Consider the following 22102-nt stretch of genomic DNA (forward strand, 5'->3'; position numbering starts at 1 on the left):
TGTAGATAGATAATGATACTTCGTCCTCATAACAATACATCAGAGCAACACCATATCACTCAAAGCAGTAGCCAGAGCTACATAATCCACCATGGCACCCCAAGAACTAATCTTATCATCATGCTCATCCGACCCTTCGTCATCCTCCTCGGCGGGTAGACAGCAATCGACCCCTTCAATCCACCTGCACGACCTATTGACCTCAACACCAGTACAAGCATTCAAGAACTCGGCAAACTCATCTCACTCTCTGGGGTATGTGCAAAGTCAGAACGGACAGGGTGGAGGGGTGTTTGCAGTTCAGGAAGGCAAGGGTATACTGAATATATGGGCATGGCAGAAGGTGCGTGAGACAATCCTCTCTCTCAGCTATGGGGTTGACCAGTCGGGCGGGATACTGAGTTCATTGTCTTTCAACGATAGGACCAGATGCACAGCAAAATACATCTACCTGAGAAGATGACATGCTTCACTGTATCTCCGAATGGTATATGGGCAGCTGCTGGCTCACCTAACGGTCAGATATACCTATGGGAGGTGAGCACTTTTTTGTCAAACATCCATCAGTCATACTTGTCTACCAATCAAGGTAGTTACTTGTAGCTGATCTATTGTGATTCTTGTGGTAGATCGCATCAGGTCTCCTCCTCTCCTCATTTACAGCGCACTACCGATCCCTAACCTCTCTTACATTCACCCCCGACTCCCAGCTCCTCATATCGACCTCACTCGACTCCTCAACACATATATTCCTAGTATCTCGTCTGATCGATCCTGAAGATCAAGCACTGGCAGGCAAACCCTACGGATCATTGACGGATCATACCCTAGCAGTGAGGAGTGTGGGATTAGGTAGATTGGCAGGAAGTATGGGAGGGAGGATATGGACCTGCTCTGACGATGGGACTGCCAAGGTGGGTTTTTACCTTCATACCAACCTGCTCACCTGCTCTACCATTGCCGCTCGCACAAACGCTGGGTCGAGATAGCCAGCTGATACACTCTGTGCTACACATCTAGATGTGGTCACTCCACCCTCCATTCCCCCTTCTAGCCACATTCATTCTCCCCCCTTCCTCATCCCCTACCTGCCTATCTATCGACCCATCCGAACGATTCTTCTACGTGTCCACAACCCAAGGGGAGATATACCATATCCCCCTATTCCGTCGTAAAGATACATCGTACGAAGCAGTCGGAGGGGGTGGTCACTCGTCAATACCCACCAAAGTAGAAGGATCAGTAATCACCCTAAAATCACCTATCACCTCAATGACATTATCCATCTCATGTACGATCCTCCTAGTGGGATGTGGGGATGGGACAGTCCACCTGTACTCTTTACCTTCTCATCAACACTTACGTACCCTCAATTCGCATAATGGACCCATCACACACCTCTCCACATTACTCAAACCTGTAGATCTAATATCCTCTTCGGGAGGTGGGGGTGGGAATGGGAATGGGGGAGGGGTAGTGGAGCAATGGCCAATAATGGAGATCAAAAATTTCGAACGTATGAAATCTCAAAACCATAATTTGAGTCATACCGTCACAATAAAAATACCTCTTAACACCTTACCTTCCATTTCCAAGTCCTCGTTGTTATCCCAATTAGACGAATTACGGCCTAAATCTAGGAAATCGATAGGTGGTGGACAGAGTGGGGTGGAACAGGATCAGATGGAGGGGTTATTAGCTGAGAATAAGAGGTTGAGAGCTTCGTTGGAGAAAGCTACGAAGATTAATGAGAGGATGTGGAATGGGATTGTAGATATGAAGTTGGCTAATGGGGACCAGTAAAATCTACTCTATACCTACACCATGTATGCATGTGTGATGAGATGCATATACTTGACATCGTATCTTCAGTATCAAAAGGTCTTCTTGCTGAAACACTTGGATGTACATCAATGAGTCAAATGTATTTGACCCTAGCAATGGCTAAGAATGTATATGCAAGAATATACGTATCCACATATACAAGATAGCCGTCACTCATCAATCTACATAGCCTCCCCATCCAGATCCTCATCCATAGCCTCCCCATCCAAATCATCATCCTCCATAGCCTCACCATCCAAATCATCTCCTCCTCCTGTAGCCTGCGGTGGAGGAGCAGAAGCAGATATAGGCTTGAAAGAAGATTTGAATCCTGACGATTTGAATTTCCCCGAATCCTCTTGTTCATTTTTCTTCTGCTCCGCTATTATCTGTTCTTCCTTCTCTTCCTGTTTGGTCTTCGCATCTTTTGGTAATGCTAAAGTCTTGGTACCATCCAGTAATCCTCTCAGATACTCGGCGGTTTCAGAGTTGAATACGATCCTATACGTCTTCTCATCAATACTGACTAGCACAATGATGGAAAGTAGGTGATCACTAACCATCTCTCCCAGATCTCCAACACCGCCACTACCTGACCTTTAAACACGTCCGCACTGATCTTCCCAGAGTACGCCAGTAGACTCTGATACACGGTAGACAAGTGCGAGAACACAGGTGGTAATCTGCTTTCAAACGCTTGACGGTATTTCCACACGTTCGGTAAAGAAGATGCTGAATTATGCAAGATGTCAGAAATCAGATGTAGCCTTGCCATCTTCCTCGGAACTGGTGTAGCATCCAATCTGACACTCTGACACACTATCTCTGCAACCTGTATCATACATATATTTGATCAGTATACAACCGCAGACAGGATACGTGACGGATGCGCTCTCACCTCATCGGCTGCTTCTGCCTTCTTCAGCGCGAATTCCATTCCTCTAGCTATCTCTGCTCGTTTCCCACTCATCACTCGTAACATAGCTTCGAATCGTTTTCTCGCCAGTTTACCCAATTTACCTCGGACTACTCGCTCCTTTTCCGAGTCCTCGGCTGAATCGGATGAGTACATCGATGCGTATCCCTAGAACACATCCCAATTCAGTTAACATCGGTAGCACGTATACAAGGACGAGTATAAGAACTCACCTCATCGGCGAAATCATCAGGCGGCGGTGTAGGTATCCGATACCTTGGATCCACACTCAGCTGGTAAAAGTGATATTCAGGCAGCTATTCCACCGCATCATCACCATCAGCACCGTCTAACGACACCAGGACGGAACACACGATACTCACATCCTCATTCACCAAAAAAGCAAACTTCGGATTCTCCTTCTCCTTCTTCCTCAACAGATCCTCGAACCCTCTTCCCACGTCTTTCACCCTATTAGCAACAGTCTTGATGAACTTCTTCTGCTCTTCGCTTATCCCACTCAGCCATTTATCTTTCGCAGAAGGCTTACGCGGGCGAGGCGAAGGTGATCTGGAAAGTGAATCAGACGAGTATGAAGAGTATGAGGACCGACGACTCTTGTTCTTTCGTGGAGGAGGTGAAGGGGATCGAGAGGAGGAAGAGGAGTATGAGCGGGATCTGGCGGATCGATTTTTTGATTTTGATGATTTCGGTTTTGGCGAGTAGGATCTTGATCGTGAACGGGACCTCGATCTACCCCTGCCCTTTTTCCTAGTGTCATCATGATCTCTCTTATCGTCTCTGTGCCTATCGCTATCTCGGTGTTTGACGGGTGAGGCTGATCGACCTCTTTTCTCCCTGCTATCTCGACCGGACCCAAGATCTGCATGACCCGTAAGATCAGCTGTGTCATAAAGGGAAAGGGTTTCACATGAGCTCACCATAGATGGGTCTGAGAGGCATAGGAACAGGTTTACTCCATCCCACCCTGAGCACACAACCTCCCCATTCCAGCCCGTCATACTCCCTCACAGCTCGCTCAGCATCTTTACGTTTCATGTAAGACACAAAACCAGATAATCCAGCTTTGCTTCGTCTTGATATTGTCATTGACGCGCCGACAGAGGTATCTTCATCGCCCCGGGCTATAGTACGATGAGAATTTCAGTCTGGAGTATCTTCCATCAGGTTAATGTTCGACTTACGCCACATGATCTTGACTGTACCGATAGGACCAAGCTTGGCAAAAAACAGACCCAGACTCTCTTCGCTGATGTTCGAAGGCAAGTTGGACTATTACGCGAATGTCAGATAAATCCACCACGAGCATATTATACTATATGACTCACAATGAAAAGATTCGTCGTCTGTGCAAGGAGCGTGTCATCAGCAAATTTCCGACAGTGAGGCAGACGGTCGAACCCACCTCTTGATTTCCAACGATATGACTCCCTTTCTCCGATTCCCAAGCTGATCATAAGCTTACACGATCAGTACAACAATGTTAGGTTTTGCGAGATTCCAACTGTACAGACCTGCAAGTGCAGAGACGGATGATCCTTCCTCTGTTGGCTCATAAGATTAGCATGTCGTTTTCAAGTGGGGAAGATGTATAAATTCAGTTACTTACGCTTCGCCAGATGACCGAGACGTTCTTCTCTTGCATTTTGGTTGCTAAGGTGTCACAAGGAAACCGTCAGCTATCAACAACACGGTGTCTAAATGAAAAGCTCACTTCTTGATCTCCTCCAAGAACGAGTCCATCGCTCTCTTCCCTTTTCTCATTGGCCCGGCACTGCTAGATGGCGGTGGTGAGGGAGCTTTCATCTGAGGTGGTGGACGTGGCTAGGGGTATCAGGCAATGTCCATTCAATGTACATTCCTCCATAGGGCAAGCTGGCGTCTGAGGATGGTGTGGACTCACCCTTCCATAACCCATCGCAGAAGGTCCTCTGGGTGGCTGAAACTGCTGTTGCTGTGTATATTGTGGCTGCTGCTGCGGCGGCATCTGATTTATACCATTATCGAACCCAGCAGGCCCCCTAGGAGGTTGATAAGGCATATCCATAGGTGCCCCTCCAGCTTTGACGAACCCTCCTCCAGGACCCATAGGTCTCCTACCTGGCTGTCGAGTTCCTCCCAATGGAGCATTGTATGAGCTTGGCCCTTCGAATGCTTCTTCGTATTCCGCATTGACCAGTCGTAGAGCTCTGCAAAGGTGAAAAAGCACAACGGCGTGAGCTTGACCTGAACTTGGGAGAAGGAGGGCGGTACTAGCTCACTCTTCCTCCTCTTTCTTCTTCTTCTCTTCTGCTTCTCTCTCTAGGTCCTTTTTGGTCTTCTTGGTAATTCCGTGACTGAAGGTCTTACTTTTCAGAGCGTTGAGTTCGAGTTGACGCTGAGTAAGAAGTATTATCAGCTTGGACAGGCCATGAAAGGAGAGAGGTAGCTGATATTCACCTTTGGAGGGAAGCTCTCGTCTTCCGAGTCTGATCCTCCGAAAGCAGATAGGTCGAGCCTCGGGGGCATTGTATGTAGATAATCGAGAGTATGTTGAGGTGGTACTACTGATATAGCTTAAGAATCAAGATGAAAGAGGAATTATGTGTGTCGCTTTCTTTGCAACGTTGACCTCGTGTAGTAGCCGAATCCCAAGAACGGGATCAAATCTCGACAACCAAAGACGAAGGTCAAGGCGGTCCGAGCGTTGATGATGATGACAATTAACATTAAGAATACTCGTAGCAGTAAGAGTAGATGAGACTTGGTTTTATAATACTACCTACCCCATTCATTAAGCATCACTCAAACCCAGCAAGAAAAGACAAGCAACATGGACCCAAGTAAGATCCTAACCCCAGCAACAGGCTCGATAGGCTCCAGATTCGAATCCCAAGCTTCCATAGACGAGGCGAAAGAGAACAAGCAGAAAGCATGGAAAGAAGCGTATGCGAGGTGGGTGTGCTAAATGGCCAGCTCCTATTATGATATGATGTATCATGTGGACCATAGCTCGTACTGACGAGTCTCTTGCCCTGTTGATAGGATAGGTCAAGAACCCCCTGCTGAACAGGCTGAGGAGGAGTACGATCCCCGGACGTTATACGAGAGACTGCAAGCCAAGAAGGTGGGTCTGACTTTTACTTTTACTTTGCACTGACACGTACTCATCACTTGATTTGTACCATAATCTAGGAACTGAAAAAGGAAGAATGGGATTCCAAGATGAAGCTCTCCAACCAATGGCGAGGGATCGACAGCGAGGAACAGCGGTTTCTCATGGAGAAAGACCAGGAGAAGAAGGCTGAGCAGAGAAAGGTGGAAGAGAGGGATGCGGAGGAATTGAGGGAGTACAGAGAGTGAGTAGATGTTATTTCCTTCCGTCCATCGTTGTTTTTTCGAGGTACATCTACAAAAGGAGATATGTCTATATGAGGGATCTAGAGATGAGTCTTACCTTGAATCGAATCATGTACCTCATTGTAAAATGTACCTTGACATATTGTTATGAGTCGTCTTAATCGCTAATATATGTATATGTCCGAGCAGAAGACAAGCAGCCAAAGCTACCCAACCACACGAGCCACCCTCAACATCTTCTTCAGCATCTACATCTACCGCAAACCAGCCAAAGAAAGTACCTCCCAAACCAGCTAGAAAAGACGTCAAATCCTTGATGAAAGGTGTAGTAGTCAAGAAGAAAGCCAAGCCTGCGTCGAGTACCACCCCAATTACAACACCGACGATATCTTCTCCTTCGAAAGCAGCATCTCCATCGAAAGTGGCGTCTCCATCGACTCCATCGATAGGTATAAAACGCGATGCACCATCTGAGGAGGATACCGCGAAGCAGAAAGATGATGACGAGGTGGATGAGAAGAAGCGGAGATTGTCGATAACCGATCAGACGTAGTATCCTTGTACGGACACATGTATGTATGAATAATGATAAACGTGCTTTACTTAGAACCTTGATTCGTCCACGCATACATTCGGAAACTTTCCATATTCATATCTCATTCTATTTACAAGTATCAACTTTTATCTTACTAAAACGTATTTTCGGGTCGCTCAAAAGAAGAAAAAGCATTTACACCAGGTAAACAACCAACTTGACCTATCCAACCCTAGAGGTTATCCCCATTAGGTACCTCACAAGGCTCAACACTCCAAATACCATCCGCGTAATCTTGGACGGATCGATCAGACGAGAAATCACCCATGTTGAACGCAGTCAAGATGGATTTCTTAGTCCATTCGGTCTTGTTGTTGGCGTAACATTCGTCCATGAGGTTCTCGGCGGCGAGGTACGAGCCGAAATCGTTGGATACCTATCACGACGAGATTAGTAAGCACAACTAACCTTCTTTCCGTAGTATCACGCCAAGTCTTGAGCAGAAAACACTCACCAGGTAGTAGTCATGCTCGTAAACAGTCTTCAACAACGATTCATAAGTGCTTCCTTCACCGAAAGTACCACTCTCAACAGCTTTGAAGACTTCGGCCAACTCGGCAGATCGCTGTTCCAAGGGAGTGGGTTGGTACGAGTTGGTGAATCGGACACCTTCGACTTGCTCGGTGAGGTGACCGAAGAGGAAGGATTGGTCTTCCCCTGCGTCTTCGGCGATTTCTAGATACGTGTACCAAGACCCATGATTAGTCAAAACCCTCTCTCACTCTACCACACCGGCGTATAGGATGACTCACCAACGTTGGCACCGTCAACCGTACCAAGCAAAAGAGCACCGTTCAATGCCAACTTCATATTGGAAGTACCGGAAGCCTCAGTACCGGCAGTAGAGATTTGGACGGAAACGTCCGAAGCGGGCACAAGGACCTCCGCAATGGATACACTGTAATCTGGAATGAAGACAACTTTGAGGAGATGTCCAACATCAGGATCATTGTTGACTACTCTAGCGACGTTGTTGATGAGTCGAATAACGAGTTTGGCAACGTAATAACCTGGTGCAGCCTTTCCGGCGAAGATGGCAGTGTGTTTGGTGATCTTCTTTCGCTCTTCGGGGGAAGCCTTCTTGATTCGTAAGTATCGGTAGATGACGGCGAAGAGGTTCAAGGTTTGTCTCTTGTACTAAGTCATGTCCATGATGTTAGCTGCATACGACCCCACATATAGAGACAACTAACCTCATGAAGTCGCTTAATTTGGGTCATGAAGATACTCTCAATGTCCAAAGTGATACCAAGTTCAGCTTCAACGAGGTCAGCCAACTACAGAGTCAAAGGTCAGCTAATCGTCGGGACCTATTCCTTCATCAAGCGCTTACTCTTTGTTTGTTCTCCATCTTGATGCTGGTGAAAGCCTTTCTGAACTCCTCGTTCTCAGACATAGGTAATAGTTGTTTAAGAGTCTTGAGGTGAGTAAGCCAGTGGTCGTTGCCCAAAGTGTGGGTGATGAGAGCGGCAAGTGAAGGGTTACATTGAAGAAGCCATCTGCGATGAGAGAATCAGTGTACTGCAACGTCGAGCACTGCGAGACTTACCTTCGAGGGGTGATACCGTTGGTGACCTGGGCGCATGTGTTTCTAAGTCAGCTTGGTTTTGCAGCTAAGTGTACGACTTAGCTTACGTTGGTGAAGAAGTCTCTACCCTTGAACTCTACGAAGTCCCTGAAGATAGTAGCTTGCAAGAGCTGACTGTGTAGCTCAGCTACACCGTTGACCTTGAAAGATCCGACGATGGCGAGGTAAGCCATTCGGACGTATTTGGGTGTTCCCTCTGCCGTCCAAGACATTAGCAAGAGCTCTTGTCAATAACGTCTGCAATATCAAGCTCACCTTCGATGATACTCATTCGTCGCATTCGATCCATGTCACCCTATTACGAGGTCAGCTGAGATCAAGATCTATGGATGCGTGACTTCACTTACAGGGAATCGTTTAGCAACAGCTTGCATGAAATCGCTACATAGTCCGTCAGCTATCGATCAATTTCCATGGGCAGCTCTCTCACTAGTTAATCCTGTAGATGATCTGCAAGTGTCTAGGTAACAAGGTTTCGAACAAGTCAAGTTGCCATCTCTCGAGGGCCTCGGGAAGAACGGTGTGGCTGCCCAAAAATTGTCAGCTGGGCAGCTACATATTGGTATAACGTATAGCTCACTTAGTGTAGGCGAACACCTTGGTGGTGATGTTCCAAGCCGTCTCGTAGGATAGCTCTTCCTCATCGATCAGGATCCTCATGAGTTCAGGGATAGCGAGAGTAGGATGAGTATCGTTCATTTGGATACAGACGTAGTCGGGAAGATCGGTCCAAGGAAGATCGAGCTTGGTGAATCTTCTGAGGATATCTTGAAGAGATCCGGAGACCCAAACTATAGATCTGAATAAGCATAGGAATGTCCAAATAGTATCGACAGCGAGATGTGACTTACGGTATTGTTGCATGATTCGGAGCTTCTTACCAGCGTACATGTTATCGTTAGGGTAAAGAACTCGAGTCTATCGTTTGATTGTCAGCTTTAAGCTCCCCTATCGGCATCATACAGCTGGCCAACCCACGATGTTCTCAACCTCACTACTAGCAGCAACAGAAGCCTCGTAATTACCAGCTACACCATGACTGTCAGCTATTTCATAGGCATAATAGGGGTAGACTTACCATTGAATGAATTCAAATCGAAACCTTGAACGGGTTTAGCACTCCAGAGTCGAATATTGGCGCAGTTCTTGGTGTTGAAACCGGGGATAGGGGTATCATAAGCTACAGCGAGACATTCCATACCACCCGACCAGACGGCTTTGTCGGAATTGGGAACATTTTCTACTCGTCCGTAGAATCGGATGGGGTAAGCTACATCGAGACGAGCGATCTCCCATGGCTATGAGAAAATAGAGTGTAAGCTTCCTTTCCCCAGAACCTTTCCAAGTAAGGCTGAACGAAGTTTACGTTTTCTCGGTCGAGCCAAGGATCAGGAGCTTCAAGTTGCTCCCCGGTGCTGGAGATGAGTTGCTTGAAGATACCGTAGTTGTATCTATATGCAGCGGTCAGCTATAAATCCAGCGGGGACGCAATGATGACAACTCACCGTAAACCGTAGCCCCAACCAGGGATGTTGAGAGTAGCCATACTATCGATCTATACATCGGAGTCAGGGAATTTTTCGGACTGATAGATTGATAAGATAACACTCACGTAACAGGCAGCAAGTCGACCAAGACCACCGTTACCCAGCCCAGCGTCTCTTTCCTCGTTGAGCAAGTCTTCGAAGTTCTGCACAACAGAGCGATCAGCCAAGGCTACATCCCAATGCTTGATGCCGTTGTACTCACGAAACCAAGCTTTTGGGTAGCACCCTCGTAGGTGTTTCTCATACCCAAGTTGAGAACAGCATTATCAAGAGATCGTCCAATGAGCCATTCGATGGAGAGGTAGTAGATTCTCTTGGGAGCTTTCTTGGTGTGATGGCTAGCATCAGGGATCAGCAAGGCGCTTGGGGAACAACATCTAGCTGAAAGCTCACAGGGCGGTCTCGTTCCATCGTCTAGATGAATATTCGTCAGCTAAGATCACCGGCTGAGCTGAATGAAACTTACTCGAGAAGCCTGTCTCGAACAGATAAAGCGGTAGCTTGGTAGGCAGCGATCTAACGATTCACCCTTAGTCAGCTGCCAGTACTCGACTTGCACACACACACACATTCCTTGACTCGTTGATCCGTTTTTTCCGATATTTCCACATTAGATCCACACAGAGAGCTTCCAAATGCTCCACCCACACAACCGTGCACTCCTGCTTCTCACATGAGACTGCCACAGACCATGAGACCAGCAATTGCACTCACGGCGTCAATGTTATAAGCCTGCCTAGCCAAACTAGTAGACACATGCCTGACAACGGTATTGGCGACCTCCTGCTCATCCTCATGGTCAAATTCCATATCTTTCAAAGCGGTCTTCCAAGTCTTCTCATCTCCGATAGGCCATTCATCTTCCATAGTTACGACACCCTTCTGGGCGGGGAAGTATGAGCCCGTGAGGGATCTAACATGGCCTGGTCGTTCTTTTCCTGCGAGTCATATGACCAGAGTCAGCTTGAGCCGAGATACCACGTGCAGACAGACGTTGGGACCGAAGCGGTAGGCATTGAGGGACAAGGAGGTGATGAAGGGCCACTTACGAGGAGTAACGATAGGTACACCAATCTTGGAAGTATCAACCTGCTTCAATCCCTGTGGATGACCAGCAGACATGGAAGATCGTCTGGATAACCCAGGTTGATGGAGGCTGGGTGTTCTTGATTCATGAGAAGATTGTGATCTTGATCTTGCTCTGCCGAGGCTGACATCGCCTGGACCGGTGTAGACCATCTTTGTCAGCTTGTTTTCCACAGTATATACAGCACAGCGCAAGAGAAAAGAAGGTAATAGAGATGAGAAGGATGAGTGGGAGATGCAATATCACCATGTCATTGACGGTGCACTGCGTTGGAGTAGGAGAGCAATGCCGCTAGCTCAGGAAGAAAGGAATGTAGATTAAGGTCCGAAGAGAGGGACGATGCGGAATGAAGATTGGGTGATTACGAGGGCCTCCGAGAGTAGTGGGAACGGGTGTGGGTAGAGCGAACACCTCCGAGCATGCTGGGGAGGGAGAAAGGTGTTGTAGAGGTGACAGTGAGGAAGACAATGGGGGATGGAGGTGCCCATAGCACGGGGGGGGGAATGGAACACTGAGACAGTATGATGACGCGAACGATACCACACAACACACTCACCACCATCCGAGGTATGTTTGTCCAGGTTCTCCTTTGTGAGACCGCTCATCTTGATTGATAGTATGCTGCACTACGTGTACAAGCAGAGATGAGTGAGAAGAGTGAAGAAGGGAAGAAGAATAGATATGTAGGCTCTGGTAGATGGTATATGTATGCTGGTGTATGTATATATATATATGTGTGTGTTGTATGTGTTTTGTATGTGGGAAATGTTATCGTCATAACCTGATCTACTCTTCACTCGGCATGATTAGCAGTGGGATGATGAATGATCCGACGGGTACCCTATACAAAGGTACAATACTATTCAGGAATGTGGCATCAACACCCTGAATGGATAAAGTGATAGCGGATCAAGTAGAAAGAAAACACTCATGAACGTTTGTGATGCATCGTGGCGTGGCATACACAATACTCGACCAGCGCCGAGATAAACAGTCCCATAAGTCTAGAGCTCAGGTCGTCACCATCAGCCGTGAGATACATCGCAACTCTACATCCTTGGTTCAACATTTCACTCTCAGGAAATTTCGTACTCAAAGGAGACTCATCAAACAACCTAAACGAGCTTAATAGTCTAATGCCGTAAATGATCATCTTCATGTAACAGCAACCCCATATGAGCCCCATTCTTACGGAATTTGTAAGAGGGCACAAAATTGTTGTAGTTTACATCGTCAGCGTAATGTGTGCACTCTCACAATGGAATTTTCGACCACGACATTGTTCGCCAGATCACGATGATATGCTTATGCGCCTCACCTCTGTCATACAACAATCTCGAAAACCACCAATCTACAGCACATCCCTCAAAGCCTTCCTTACCCAGCCTATTCCTCTCCATATTGTACCTTCCAAACCCCTTCCTTCCCTCCCTATCCAGCCCCTAATGACCATTCCCCACCACCTACCCCAGCTCGCCTGACTTCCCCCAGCTTTGAACCCATACACCGCTATTCCCACTCCCAGAACGACAATTCCTAATGCCAAGATCGTGTTAACGTTGTTCCTTGGATTTCTAATCGTTACTCTTCTCCTCTTTTCCTTCACAGGTTGTATCTCCTCTTCATCCTCTGATATATCGCCCGCACCACGCATTACAACCTGCACATCAATCATCTTCAACATCTCCTCGGCATTCCATTCTTCCTCGTTCTCCTCCTTCGAATACGTATTTACCACACTTCCCTCACCCATTATTTCCTTTCCCCTTATGGCATGTCCATCCCAAGGGTACTTGTCCATCAACGTATCGGTCAATTGGAATAGCACACTCAGTTTGATAGGTTTGTAGGGGTTGAGACTATCATCTTGAAGTTCGTCGAAAGTCGGTGTAGGGGTTGGTGAAACAGGTGGAGGATCAGGTTCGGATGGCGTATCAGCGTATAGAGGAGGTAATCTGACGAACAAGGGATGTAGGAGCGTAGGATCGTCTTCGTACTCTGCTCCTAGCTGATGGGCAATCTCGAATATCTGAGGCTTCTTGAGTATCAAAATCTAAGAATAAAGTCGAGCATGTCAGTCAGAAATGTATTCATTATCAAATAAGTCAGGGGAAGGGGTAAAGTAGGTTGAATGACCCACCGAAGCAGCCAGATACACCGCCGATATTGGATTCCTAGCCAATAAGAAATCGAACATCCTCTGTATAGGCTGCAGACTATCGCAATCGTGCGAAAACAGGGTCAAGACCCATGACAGAGCGAAGAAAGGTAATGTGGGCACTGGAGATATTTTGGCCGAGAATTGAGATAGTTCAGGATCGGCAGCTTTCAATATACGCTTTAATATCCTAAACATCATATAAGTATAACGTGTGGGTATAAGCAGAGAGCAGGTCTGATACTGGTGTATAAGACAGCTCACCTGAGTAGACCCATCATACCTTCCATTCCTGATCCCATCGCGTCTCTCACCCTATTCAGACTGACCATCTCTGCGCATTTCCTCAATTCCCGCCAATCTGAGGTATCTCGACTTATAGCCTCGTAAGCCGGTGGCGGCGACTTCTCCTTGCCGTCATCGCCGGCTGTCCTTAGGCTTGTTTTTTCGTCGGCATCGTTTGCTTCTCTATTACTGGCCAGCTTCTTATCCGCCTCTTCTATCTTCACCTCGTGCGATTTCGTATCGTTCTCGACGGGTGTCGTGAGTGCTTCGGGGGTCTGCTGATGGCTCCGTTCTTTACGTATCCTATTCCTAGAAGATGATCTTGATCTCGGAGGTGTTGGTCTTGGAGGGATGAATGTGAGATATAGGACTGAGAGGATATCATGATAGCCCTATAGGTTGTATCAGCTAACTCAACATTATCGAAGATGGAGCAGCCTGACCTGGAAATAGTTCAGAGCTGGATATTTCCGTAGAACCCCAACTATCAGGTGGTTGAGATCTGCTTGCAGTTCTATTTTACTTCGGGATGGTATTCCTACATACAAGCATACTATCAGTTTTGCTGGGCGAGCGAGTGATAAATACGAGCTGGAACGTTACGCACCTTTCGGATAAGTCACGAAAGATCTATCTGTATCTAGCTTCACTTGTCTCTCATTTGGATAAGGTTTTGGCTCAGAAGGTCCAGCTTCTGGCAGCTCGTCTTCCTCATTCTCTTTTTGAGGATGAGGCGATGAGGCTTTATCCTCTTCTGGCAGCGCCTGTTCGTCCGGATTTTGCTTCGTTATCACCGGTCCAGCAGCTTCACCAGCGAGCAGATGCGTTCGGAGAAGTTTGGACCTATCATAGATGTTTAGCAGAGTTACATAGAATACCGGAAAGCAGACAGCAGACTCACCAAGCTTTCTTCCTGATCTCTTCCCCACCAAACCCACCAGGTAAAGCAGATATCTTCCTTAAAGCTTTAAAATCCCCCTCATCTATAGCTCGTTTCGTCCAGCTTTCTCTGATTGGTATCCATTGCATCTGCTGCTTTCCATCCGATGGATCGTCCTGTCTGGTGTGTATGACTGACATTGCAGAATGTTGCGTATTATCTTTCGGCTGACAAGAAGGTGATATGACTTGACAAGACAGACTACTGTGGTGGTACTCATAAGAGCAAGGTGATACGTCACACTCACACCCAAAGTGGAGGTGAAGGTGTTACACTAGTAGTTGTTGGTTATTTGAACATCGATTTGTGCTATTCATATATGTTCATGCATGTTCCTCATTATATCAAGCATGTCTTTCTCAAACGTCATCCTTACTTCCCTCATATACGATCACATCGCCTCGCGGTCTATCATACAATGCAAGAATCACACGAGCACCTTCCCGATCCTCCTGAGGGATACCACGGGCTCCCCTTTGTCCTCGCCACTGCTTCTCCGCCGTCATTTTCTGGAGACCCTACCAGAGACACCATAACAACATTCCGCATGTTATATTGGACATGGACAGAGATGCTACTTCGTATCTTCTGCCCTGTTCTCTACTTCACGACCTTTCATAGTGAATGGCGAGATGCTCAAGGTCATGTTCATTCGGTAGGTTTATCGCAATTCCTATCAGTGTTGACATGGCTGCTGCATTAGGACTCGATCACTCGCGAACAACTCTCAAAGGCTTGGATAGCCTCGCTGAATGGATATAGGTTCCATCGTCATCTCCTGTATCACATTCAGAACACGATAACCGACGACTCAAGCTGCGGCTCAGTTTCGCCTGAACTGATGGCTCGACTGCAAGTCGAGATTGATCAGGTGAGTCTGTGTAGTTCAAAGGCCCTTCTGCAGAATGACTTTGCTAAGTATGCTTCTATATTGTCCTCAGTACCAGCTGTGCTTTCGTGAGTGTACAGTGATCCAGGTGCCTATGGTCGAGTCTGTGTTCGGTCCGAATTGACGCAATCTTACATCTGTGTGCGTCGTGGGTACTATAGAAGAACTTGATCAAGCTATGAGAATCCTACAACTACACGAACGCGACTCGTCCACTCCTCACGTCTGGTATCCTTACTACGACCAGATAGTTGTAGAAAACCTGAACCCCCGTCAAATCCTTCGATCAAACACCGAAAAGGACCATCTTACATGTTTGTTCATGTACGTCGCTCATTACGTGCTGCAGCTCGAGGAAACAGGGTACGAGTCCGAACTGCTCTTGTTGGCTCAACGATCGGGTTGTCCAAAGACCATTGAGTGCAGAGTAGCAGGACTGTCAACCTTCGATAAGACAGATCTCGAAAAACCCGAACAGCCATCAGTAAAGAGCGATCCTTCGGCCCCTCAGATAAATTCGGAAAGCTCAACGGGGTTTGCACGTCGAAGAGCTTTCAGACGGGATAATTTGGATTGACCGTATTGCCTGTTGGAGCGGTGTCAAATCCAAGAATCGCATAGGTGTCTACTGTGGAATTGATGGAATGAATGATGGTTGTCATATAGAAGCAAGCTTTGTATTACGGTGTATGCTACGCGCTGTATATCATCTATCCACTTTGGTTGTTCAATAGACCGCTTGAAAGATACTTTGTTATGACCGCATAGTGGATCGTTAGTAATGTTGAACGGTCTGGCAGACAGAAGTACATTTCACGACGTAACGCCAGTTCATGAGGCGTACCCAGACCATCCGGGATGTGTCTAAATCTCTCGTATCTCCGTTTCGTCCCGTGCCAGAGGATGGAGCAAACGAGGGTGAATAAAGTGAAGTGTAAACGTGAGCTGAACAAAAGAAAAGACGTTCTGGCCGTGTCTATTGTTTCTCAACCTCCACTTACGCGTTCGGGCCTCGAAGACCGAGAGAAAAGCCAGTTTGAGAGATTATATATTATCGAAACATCATACACCATAACAAGAGGGAAAAGGAAGAAAAGAGACATCGATACAATACGATTGGACCCTATCATCGGAGTATTGAGCAGAGCATTGAGACCGAGCAGATACACGACTGAAAATGTCAAAATTCGCTGGAAGGGGTTTCGATAAACTGTGGTTCTGGTTCTGTGCGGTGAGTTTGAGTCAAGAGTCACCCAGTAGTATCTCCTTCTCAAGCTTACAGTGATACATCTCAATTTCAGCTACACATTGTTAGTCGACTTTCCTCACATAGGCATACACAGTCTCCTCATGAATCTAAATTTAAACCCGATAAAGTGGTCGGATCGTACTCACCACTATGCCCCCAAACATAGCCGATAACTCTCCTCCTGGACTTACAGACCATCTACCCAAAACACTGGCTGGCCTTCACGCCCTTACCGGCCCTGTTCGAATATTCGATCTCCCTCGCTCGGGATCCGATCCTGGGAGGGGCATTATCGGGATCCAAGGAGTTTAACTGGCTGAGATACTTCTTGTATTTGGAGGGTGGATTTCAATTACCTTGTTTTGCGATTGGTGCGTGGGGGTTATGGAGGAGTGAGTTTTCGGTTTGACCTCGTCTCAGACAGCGGGCGGATGATGATATCGAGCTGATATGGTGCTGGATGTGGGTAGACGATAAGAGGGTGTATCGTAAGATTATCGTCCTTGCTCCCAGAAGGGTCTTATTCGACAGCTAGAGGACAGACGCTAATCTCTAAGCTGTCTAATCCAGCCCTTCTGTTAGCTTACGGCGCATCCACAGCAACCACCCTCATCCCATGTCTCGGAGCCATCTTCACCGCCACCCCCACTCCACCATTCACGACCCGAGAGATTGTCACGTTGTTGAGCGAATATATCCCGTTCTTGCTCATTCCACTGGGTATGGCGGTGGATATGGGTGTGAAGTTGGTGAGGATCGTTAATGTCGCTCAGGGTAGGAAGAGGGTTTAGGATCGGATGTGAAGAGGAAGTGATGTGACGTTGGACATGATCATATTGCGGGGAATATGTGCTATACCTCAACGTGGAGTGCATGTGGATGTTCATAATTATGTCGAAAGACATCGGTTTGATTCGGAATGGTAACAAGGTATATGCATGATGCGAGGTATGGATATAGATAGATAATTACAGTATATAGAGGTGATACAATGTCAATAATGCTCTACGCTCTACTTAGCCTGCACCCTATCCTGTCGAACAGTTCCAGCGTACATCGCCATGATTAATGATCTACGCCTCCTTCACCTTTTCCTGTCTGGCAGCACCAACATACAATATCAACCCAATGCCGCCAATCCCTACTAAACTACCTAGGATATTCGACAGATTCGACCTTCCCTCTAAAGGTTTATTCCACCCATGACTGGGATCACCACTCTCCCGCAATACCCCTTCGATATCAGATGTCTGAACATCGACTTGTCCAATCCTGCTCGTAGGTTTCGTAGCGAGCTCCCACATATTGCCTCTCAAATCACTCGATAAGGGTGATAATTCATCTTCTTTAGGGGAAATCTCAACCCTGGCTACTGCCCCGAAGAAATCCGTCACTAGTATTTCCTCAGGTGGGACGGTCGAGAGGGACGTGGAGATTCCGGGGTGGGATTGGATTTTGATGGGGTCGTAGATCCCGAACTGAGGGGGGGGGGGATTAGCGATTGTTCCGAGTGGGTAATTTAGTCACGTCGAGTAAGAGGGCGTGAGGGAGAGAGGGAGAGAGGGAGAGAGGGGTGAGCCCACAAATTCTTTCATAGTAGCTGTAGAAGCTTTACCCAGCGTTTCAAGGTACTGTAAGATGTAATGAGTGAATGAGTCGATGACCGCTACTCCGATGTCCATGTCGTTGTGGTGCTACATTCATACTCAGTACGGATTTTTGAGCATGGTGGTATGCTGTGGATCATAGGAACTTACCGAATAACTATTCTCGCCCAGAGATGACGAGCCAGTCGATGTAATTTCGGGGGAATAGAACTTGGAGTACATCGTATTGGCTTGACAAGTGTCGATAGTAAATAGTAGTCTGTTGTATCTGCGGGGGAGAAGGAATTAGATGAGCATGATAGGCCATGACCACCGCCGTCTAGCCCATTGTCTAGCCAAAGGAGCCGGACAGTCGCGAGGAAGGAAGTTGACACGACTTACCTCCTCTTCTCCCACATCTGCTCGACGGCATCGGCAACATCATAAGCCGAGACTTCCTCGTTATCCTGGAACTTTAGAAACTCATTCCCCCCGTGGCCTGTCATGTAGATGAAGACGTTTGAAGATGCGTCTGAGAGGAGTCGTTTGGACCGTGGGATGGACGGATCATGTCGGCCTGTCACACATATCATGTGTTAGCAATCAAAATGATGATGTAGCTTGAACTCGAGGCTGTACAGCATGATCTCAAAGATCAGCTTATAGATAAAAACACACTAACCAGTCAAAAGCCTCAGAAAACTCTCCACCGTGACTTCGTACCCCCTATAATCGACCTCTATTCCCTCCCCATAAAGATCCATCTGTCTTCCCTTATTCGCATAGACCGTAGCTGGGAATGCATTCCTGGCATTGCATGCTACATCGTCAGAGAGCATGAGGATGATATTTGAGTCTGGTAGACCTAGTCGCTTGAGAGTACGATACATCGCCAGGGTGTTGGCCATGTGCTACACAATCAATCATGTTAAGCGTGTGAATACACCCCGTTATACAGATACCGGGAGTCATGTAGGGGTTGGGAGATGGGAATAAGAGAGTGCACATACTCGATAATTAAACCAATATCTTGATGAACATACCAATACAGCCCAATTATTGGTATGTCTGCCTGTTCCTGTTGAGTTGGAGAAGAGGTCGGATAGTTGGGAGTCGAGTTGAGCATTCGAGGCTATACACAATGGTATCGCTAGGAGGGCTGTTAAGATCAGATATAGATGGCGCAGAGTCATCTTGGGAGAGTCTCTTAAGCAGACAGATCGAGAACCTCGATGCTACAAGTATGCTACTGCTACTGCTGAGATTGTATACGTGGTATAATGAACCAAAAGTAGAGGGATATTGATGAAAGTGAAAGATGAATGAATCCGGGATGAGATCGACAACTCAAACTCATTCGCGTAACTCACAACTTGACTCTCCACTTTTCAACTGTCACTTAATTCTTCATCTCTCTTTCCTACCTCTCATTTATTTCATACATCACATCTTGCTCATATACCACATCCCCTTCCAAAACCCTCCTTGGCTGTCCGGAACATAGCACAACAAATCATCCATCAAAATGTCAGATCTAGAGAACGAGCTTCTCGGTCTAGCAGAGGATGATCCCACCAGAAGACCCTCCAAGAAAAGACATAACTCAGGTGGTGTAGGAGCCAGTAAGAAGAAGTCCAAGGCTTTGTGAGTCCTTCCCCATCCGGTCTCTACCTCACAGCATTACACAAATCCGCGCTGCATTTTACCGGATCTAGATGCAGGAGATGAAATCAATGCTGACCGAAAAGTCCTGCGGACCACAGCGAAGAATCCGAATCAGAGGGAGAAGCAGATATGGACCTCGACTCTGAATCGTCAGACGAGGAAGACGCAGTCACCAACTTTGCTTCCACATCGTCTGGTGTGGCTAACAATCAAAATAAGGGTAAAAGGGGTCCAGCGGCGAATCCATACCCATTAGAGGGGAAATTCAAAGATGAGGCGGATAGAGAAGCGTGGGTGTTGTTTTCAACCACATCAACGGGCTCGCTAATATGAGAATGGGTGTGATCTAGACTGGAGAATTTGCCTGAGATTGAAAGAGAAGAAATCTTGGCGTCTAGATTAGAAGAAATGCAGAAATTCAAGGATTCTCAGGCGCTCGATGCGATGTTCAAGACTATTGGAGGGGATGATGAGGATGACGATGATGAGGGGCCTTCGAGGAAAAGGAGTGAGTGATTTATGCGGACTCATCAGTCACGAGCTTTTATTCTGCGGTATGACGCGCAGCTGCTGACGAATACACTCGTTGGAATTCCAGGAAAACACACAAGTGTATCCAAAGAAGCTTCAAGAGCCATGGCTGACCTCAAGAATAAACGAAAAGCCAAGGATGAACGTGCACAACGACGTGTAAGCTGACTCATCCTCACTGTTCATCTTCATTCTGAGAATCACAATGCTGAGCCTAGTACTGGTATATAGGCAGCAAGACAAAGTCAAAAGCGCCATCGATCCGCCTCACCAGAATCAGACAACTCAACAGAGGACGGAGAGATCTCCCACTCGCAATCTCAGAGATACTCACCACCCCATTCGCCCGAAGCCAAGGGGAAGAAGAACCTGTCACCGACCAAAGATTCGAAGGAGGATTTGGACGGTGTACCTGCCAATAAACAGGAGATCAATTCTGCGAGGTTGAGTAGGTATGAGTTGGTCGATATGATGTACAAGGAAGGGTTTGAAGATATCGTAGTTGGTGAGTTGTCCGTCTTAGCTGCTACACGCCCTCTGACTGGTTCTGTGTACCCACGAGAGGGATACATGACTGATATGGAATGGTTTTTAGGCGCATATGTGAGACTAATGGCTGGAGAACCTGATGATCAAGGGAGACCCAAGTACCGAATACATAGGATCAAAGGTTGGCTCTCATCCTTGTCGAACAGGAAAATACATCAAACGGTTAGAGATATTAAGCTGATTCTGATATATTATTATTGATTCATGTAGAAGTTGACACATCAGGCAAATTCGGCGCATACAACATAGAATACAAGGGTCGAAACGTCCGAGATGCAAGAGGTCTACTGTGTTCATATGGGAAAATGACAAGATTATTCAGAATAGCAGATGTCTCAAATGGTGATTTCGAGGAGAAGGAATTCTCTAGGTTTTCGATGACGAACAAAGTGGATGGAGTGAAATTACCGAAGAGGAGCGAGCTGAAAGACAAACATGAGGAGATTAAGGCTTTGAGGGATAGACCTATGACTGATGTGAGTTGATGTTGACAACTGAAATCCTCGATTCGGATGCTCTCAAACTCTACAAGATCATGAGAGTAGTAGTCAGGATGTCGTTTGAGTGGAAAAGCAAAGATAGCTGATACCTGAATCTCGGGTTCTAGACCGAAGTAAACCGTCAAATCAACACTCGAAAATCGTACGACCCCTCCGCGAACCGATCTGCCCTTCTCAAAATATCCCAGCTTCTCTCTACGAGGGATCTGGCAACCCGTCGTAACGATGTGACTACAGTCGAAATGATAAACAACGAAATTATCAAACTGGGCGGTGATCCCGCTACGGGCCAATTGGTGAATAATGGTGAACTTGCCGAGGGGGATGATTACGAGTTGAGGATCCAGAAGATCAATGAGAATAATAAGAGGAAGACCAAGGAGGTGATGTTGAAAGCTCATCAAGCTGCTTTGGCAAGGAAGAAGGCTGAGGAGGCGATGATAAAAGCTAGAACGTGGGTTTTAGTTTTGGGGTCATGTCCAAATCATATTATGACGATCTCAGAAGTCTACTGGTTGTTTCATCCAATCACATTGAGAATCCGTTCATATCAGATGGGACTGGGAATACCGAGCTGACTGGTTTGATTTATCTACCAACAGCGCTGCACCAGAAAACTCCGCACCAATCCCCAAACCCGATGTACCCCCCGCATCAGGCTTGAGGAAAGGCGAGACCCCTCAAGAATACGTGGCTAGAACGATCGATCTTGATTTAGGTGATTTCTAGAAGATTTTTCCAATTAGGTGGAGTCGACTTGACTTTGGAGATTCCGAGGTTTGCCTTTTACTTTTTGCAAGGGCTTATCGATAGTAGAGTCGACTTTATTGATT

At 46.9% G+C, this 22102-nt stretch overlaps 10 protein-coding genes across 10 annotated transcripts; 5 read left to right on the plus strand and 5 right to left on the minus strand.

The window, feature by feature from the left end:
- Positions 1-91: 91 nt before the first annotated feature.
- I302_101172 (uncharacterized protein) lies at positions 92-1803 on the plus strand (the record flags this gene model as incomplete). The annotated part of the gene is made up of 4 exons (XM_019191179.1): positions 92-343; positions 424-537; positions 630-914; positions 1021-1803. 4 exons carry the CDS (start codon positions 92-94, stop codon positions 1801-1803), a joined length of 1434 nt encoding a protein of 477 aa, XP_019047927.1.
- A 203-nt stretch (positions 1804-2006) lies between these two features.
- I302_101173 (uncharacterized protein) lies at positions 2007-5269 on the minus strand (the record flags this gene model as incomplete). Its single annotated transcript, XM_065869238.1, has 15 exons — positions 2007-2325; positions 2385-2656; positions 2723-2908; positions 2974-3057; positions 3124-3623; positions 3682-3885; positions 3946-4033; positions 4090-4107; positions 4167-4210; positions 4276-4305; positions 4371-4414; positions 4476-4585; positions 4665-4950; positions 5023-5138; positions 5201-5269. The coding sequence occupies 15 exons, from the start codon at positions 5267-5269 to the stop codon at positions 2007-2009; spliced, it is 2370 nt and encodes a 789-aa protein (XP_065725310.1).
- Positions 5270-5573: 304 nt separating this feature from the next.
- I302_101174 (uncharacterized protein) lies at positions 5574-6653 on the plus strand (the record flags this gene model as incomplete). The annotated part of the gene is made up of 4 exons (XM_019191181.1): positions 5574-5695; positions 5786-5867; positions 5936-6099; positions 6290-6653. 4 exons carry the CDS (start codon positions 5574-5576, stop codon positions 6651-6653), a joined length of 732 nt encoding a protein of 243 aa, XP_019047929.1.
- Positions 6654-6867: 214 nt separating this feature from the next.
- Positions 6868-11069, minus strand: I302_101175 (uncharacterized protein; the record flags this gene model as incomplete). Its single annotated transcript, XM_019191182.1, has 22 exons — positions 6868-7071; positions 7150-7370; positions 7448-7832; positions 7889-7972; positions 8029-8194; positions 8245-8270; positions 8331-8479; positions 8539-8578; positions 8631-8664; positions 8714-8809; positions 8864-9074; positions 9135-9201; positions 9262-9311; positions 9362-9581; positions 9650-9734; positions 9789-9838; positions 9896-9973; positions 10033-10168; positions 10224-10244; positions 10297-10346; positions 10545-10768; positions 10880-11069. 22 exons carry the CDS (start codon positions 11067-11069, stop codon positions 6868-6870), a joined length of 2787 nt encoding a protein of 928 aa, XP_019047930.1.
- Positions 11070-11234: 165 nt separating this feature from the next.
- I302_101176 (uncharacterized protein) lies at positions 11235-11522 on the minus strand (the record flags this gene model as incomplete). The annotated part of the gene is made up of 2 exons (XM_065869239.1): positions 11235-11428; positions 11474-11522. 2 exons carry the CDS (start codon positions 11520-11522, stop codon positions 11235-11237), a joined length of 243 nt encoding a protein of 80 aa, XP_065725311.1.
- A 746-nt stretch (positions 11523-12268) lies between these two features.
- I302_101177 (uncharacterized protein) lies at positions 12269-14440 on the minus strand (the record flags this gene model as incomplete). Its single annotated transcript, XM_065869240.1, has 6 exons — positions 12269-12970; positions 13058-13265; positions 13340-13752; positions 13804-13898; positions 13968-14203; positions 14262-14440. The coding sequence occupies 6 exons, from the start codon at positions 14438-14440 to the stop codon at positions 12269-12271; spliced, it is 1833 nt and encodes a 610-aa protein (XP_065725312.1).
- A 431-nt stretch (positions 14441-14871) lies between these two features.
- I302_101178 (uncharacterized protein) lies at positions 14872-15766 on the plus strand (the record flags this gene model as incomplete). The annotated part of the gene is made up of 4 exons (XM_019191184.1): positions 14872-14955; positions 15004-15171; positions 15242-15257; positions 15351-15766. 4 exons carry the CDS (start codon positions 14872-14874, stop codon positions 15764-15766), a joined length of 684 nt encoding a protein of 227 aa, XP_019047932.1.
- Positions 15767-16366: 600 nt separating this feature from the next.
- I302_101179 (uncharacterized protein) lies at positions 16367-17229 on the plus strand (the record flags this gene model as incomplete). Its single annotated transcript, XM_065869241.1, has 4 exons — positions 16367-16420; positions 16605-16830; positions 16909-16926; positions 17009-17229. 4 exons carry the CDS (start codon positions 16367-16369, stop codon positions 17227-17229), a joined length of 519 nt encoding a protein of 172 aa, XP_065725313.1.
- A 282-nt stretch (positions 17230-17511) lies between these two features.
- I302_101180 (uncharacterized protein) lies at positions 17512-19217 on the minus strand (the record flags this gene model as incomplete). Its single annotated transcript, XM_019191186.1, has 6 exons — positions 17512-17916; positions 18022-18132; positions 18196-18313; positions 18427-18601; positions 18707-18935; positions 19035-19217. 6 exons carry the CDS (start codon positions 19215-19217, stop codon positions 17512-17514), a joined length of 1221 nt encoding a protein of 406 aa, XP_019047934.1.
- A 332-nt stretch (positions 19218-19549) lies between these two features.
- On the plus strand, positions 19550-21998 carry I302_101181 (uncharacterized protein; the record flags this gene model as incomplete). Its single annotated transcript, XM_019191187.1, has 9 exons — positions 19550-19668; positions 19788-19979; positions 20040-20197; positions 20288-20379; positions 20452-20725; positions 20816-20890; positions 20980-21245; positions 21377-21723; positions 21872-21998. 9 exons carry the CDS (start codon positions 19550-19552, stop codon positions 21996-21998), a joined length of 1650 nt encoding a protein of 549 aa, XP_019047935.1.
- Positions 21999-22102: the final 104 nt, after the last annotated feature.

Source organism: Kwoniella bestiolae, chromosome 1 (genome assembly GCF_000512585.2).
Source record: "Kwoniella bestiolae CBS 10118 chromosome 1, complete sequence".
Taxonomy (NCBI): domain Eukaryota; kingdom Fungi; phylum Basidiomycota; class Tremellomycetes; order Tremellales; family Cryptococcaceae; genus Kwoniella; species Kwoniella bestiolae.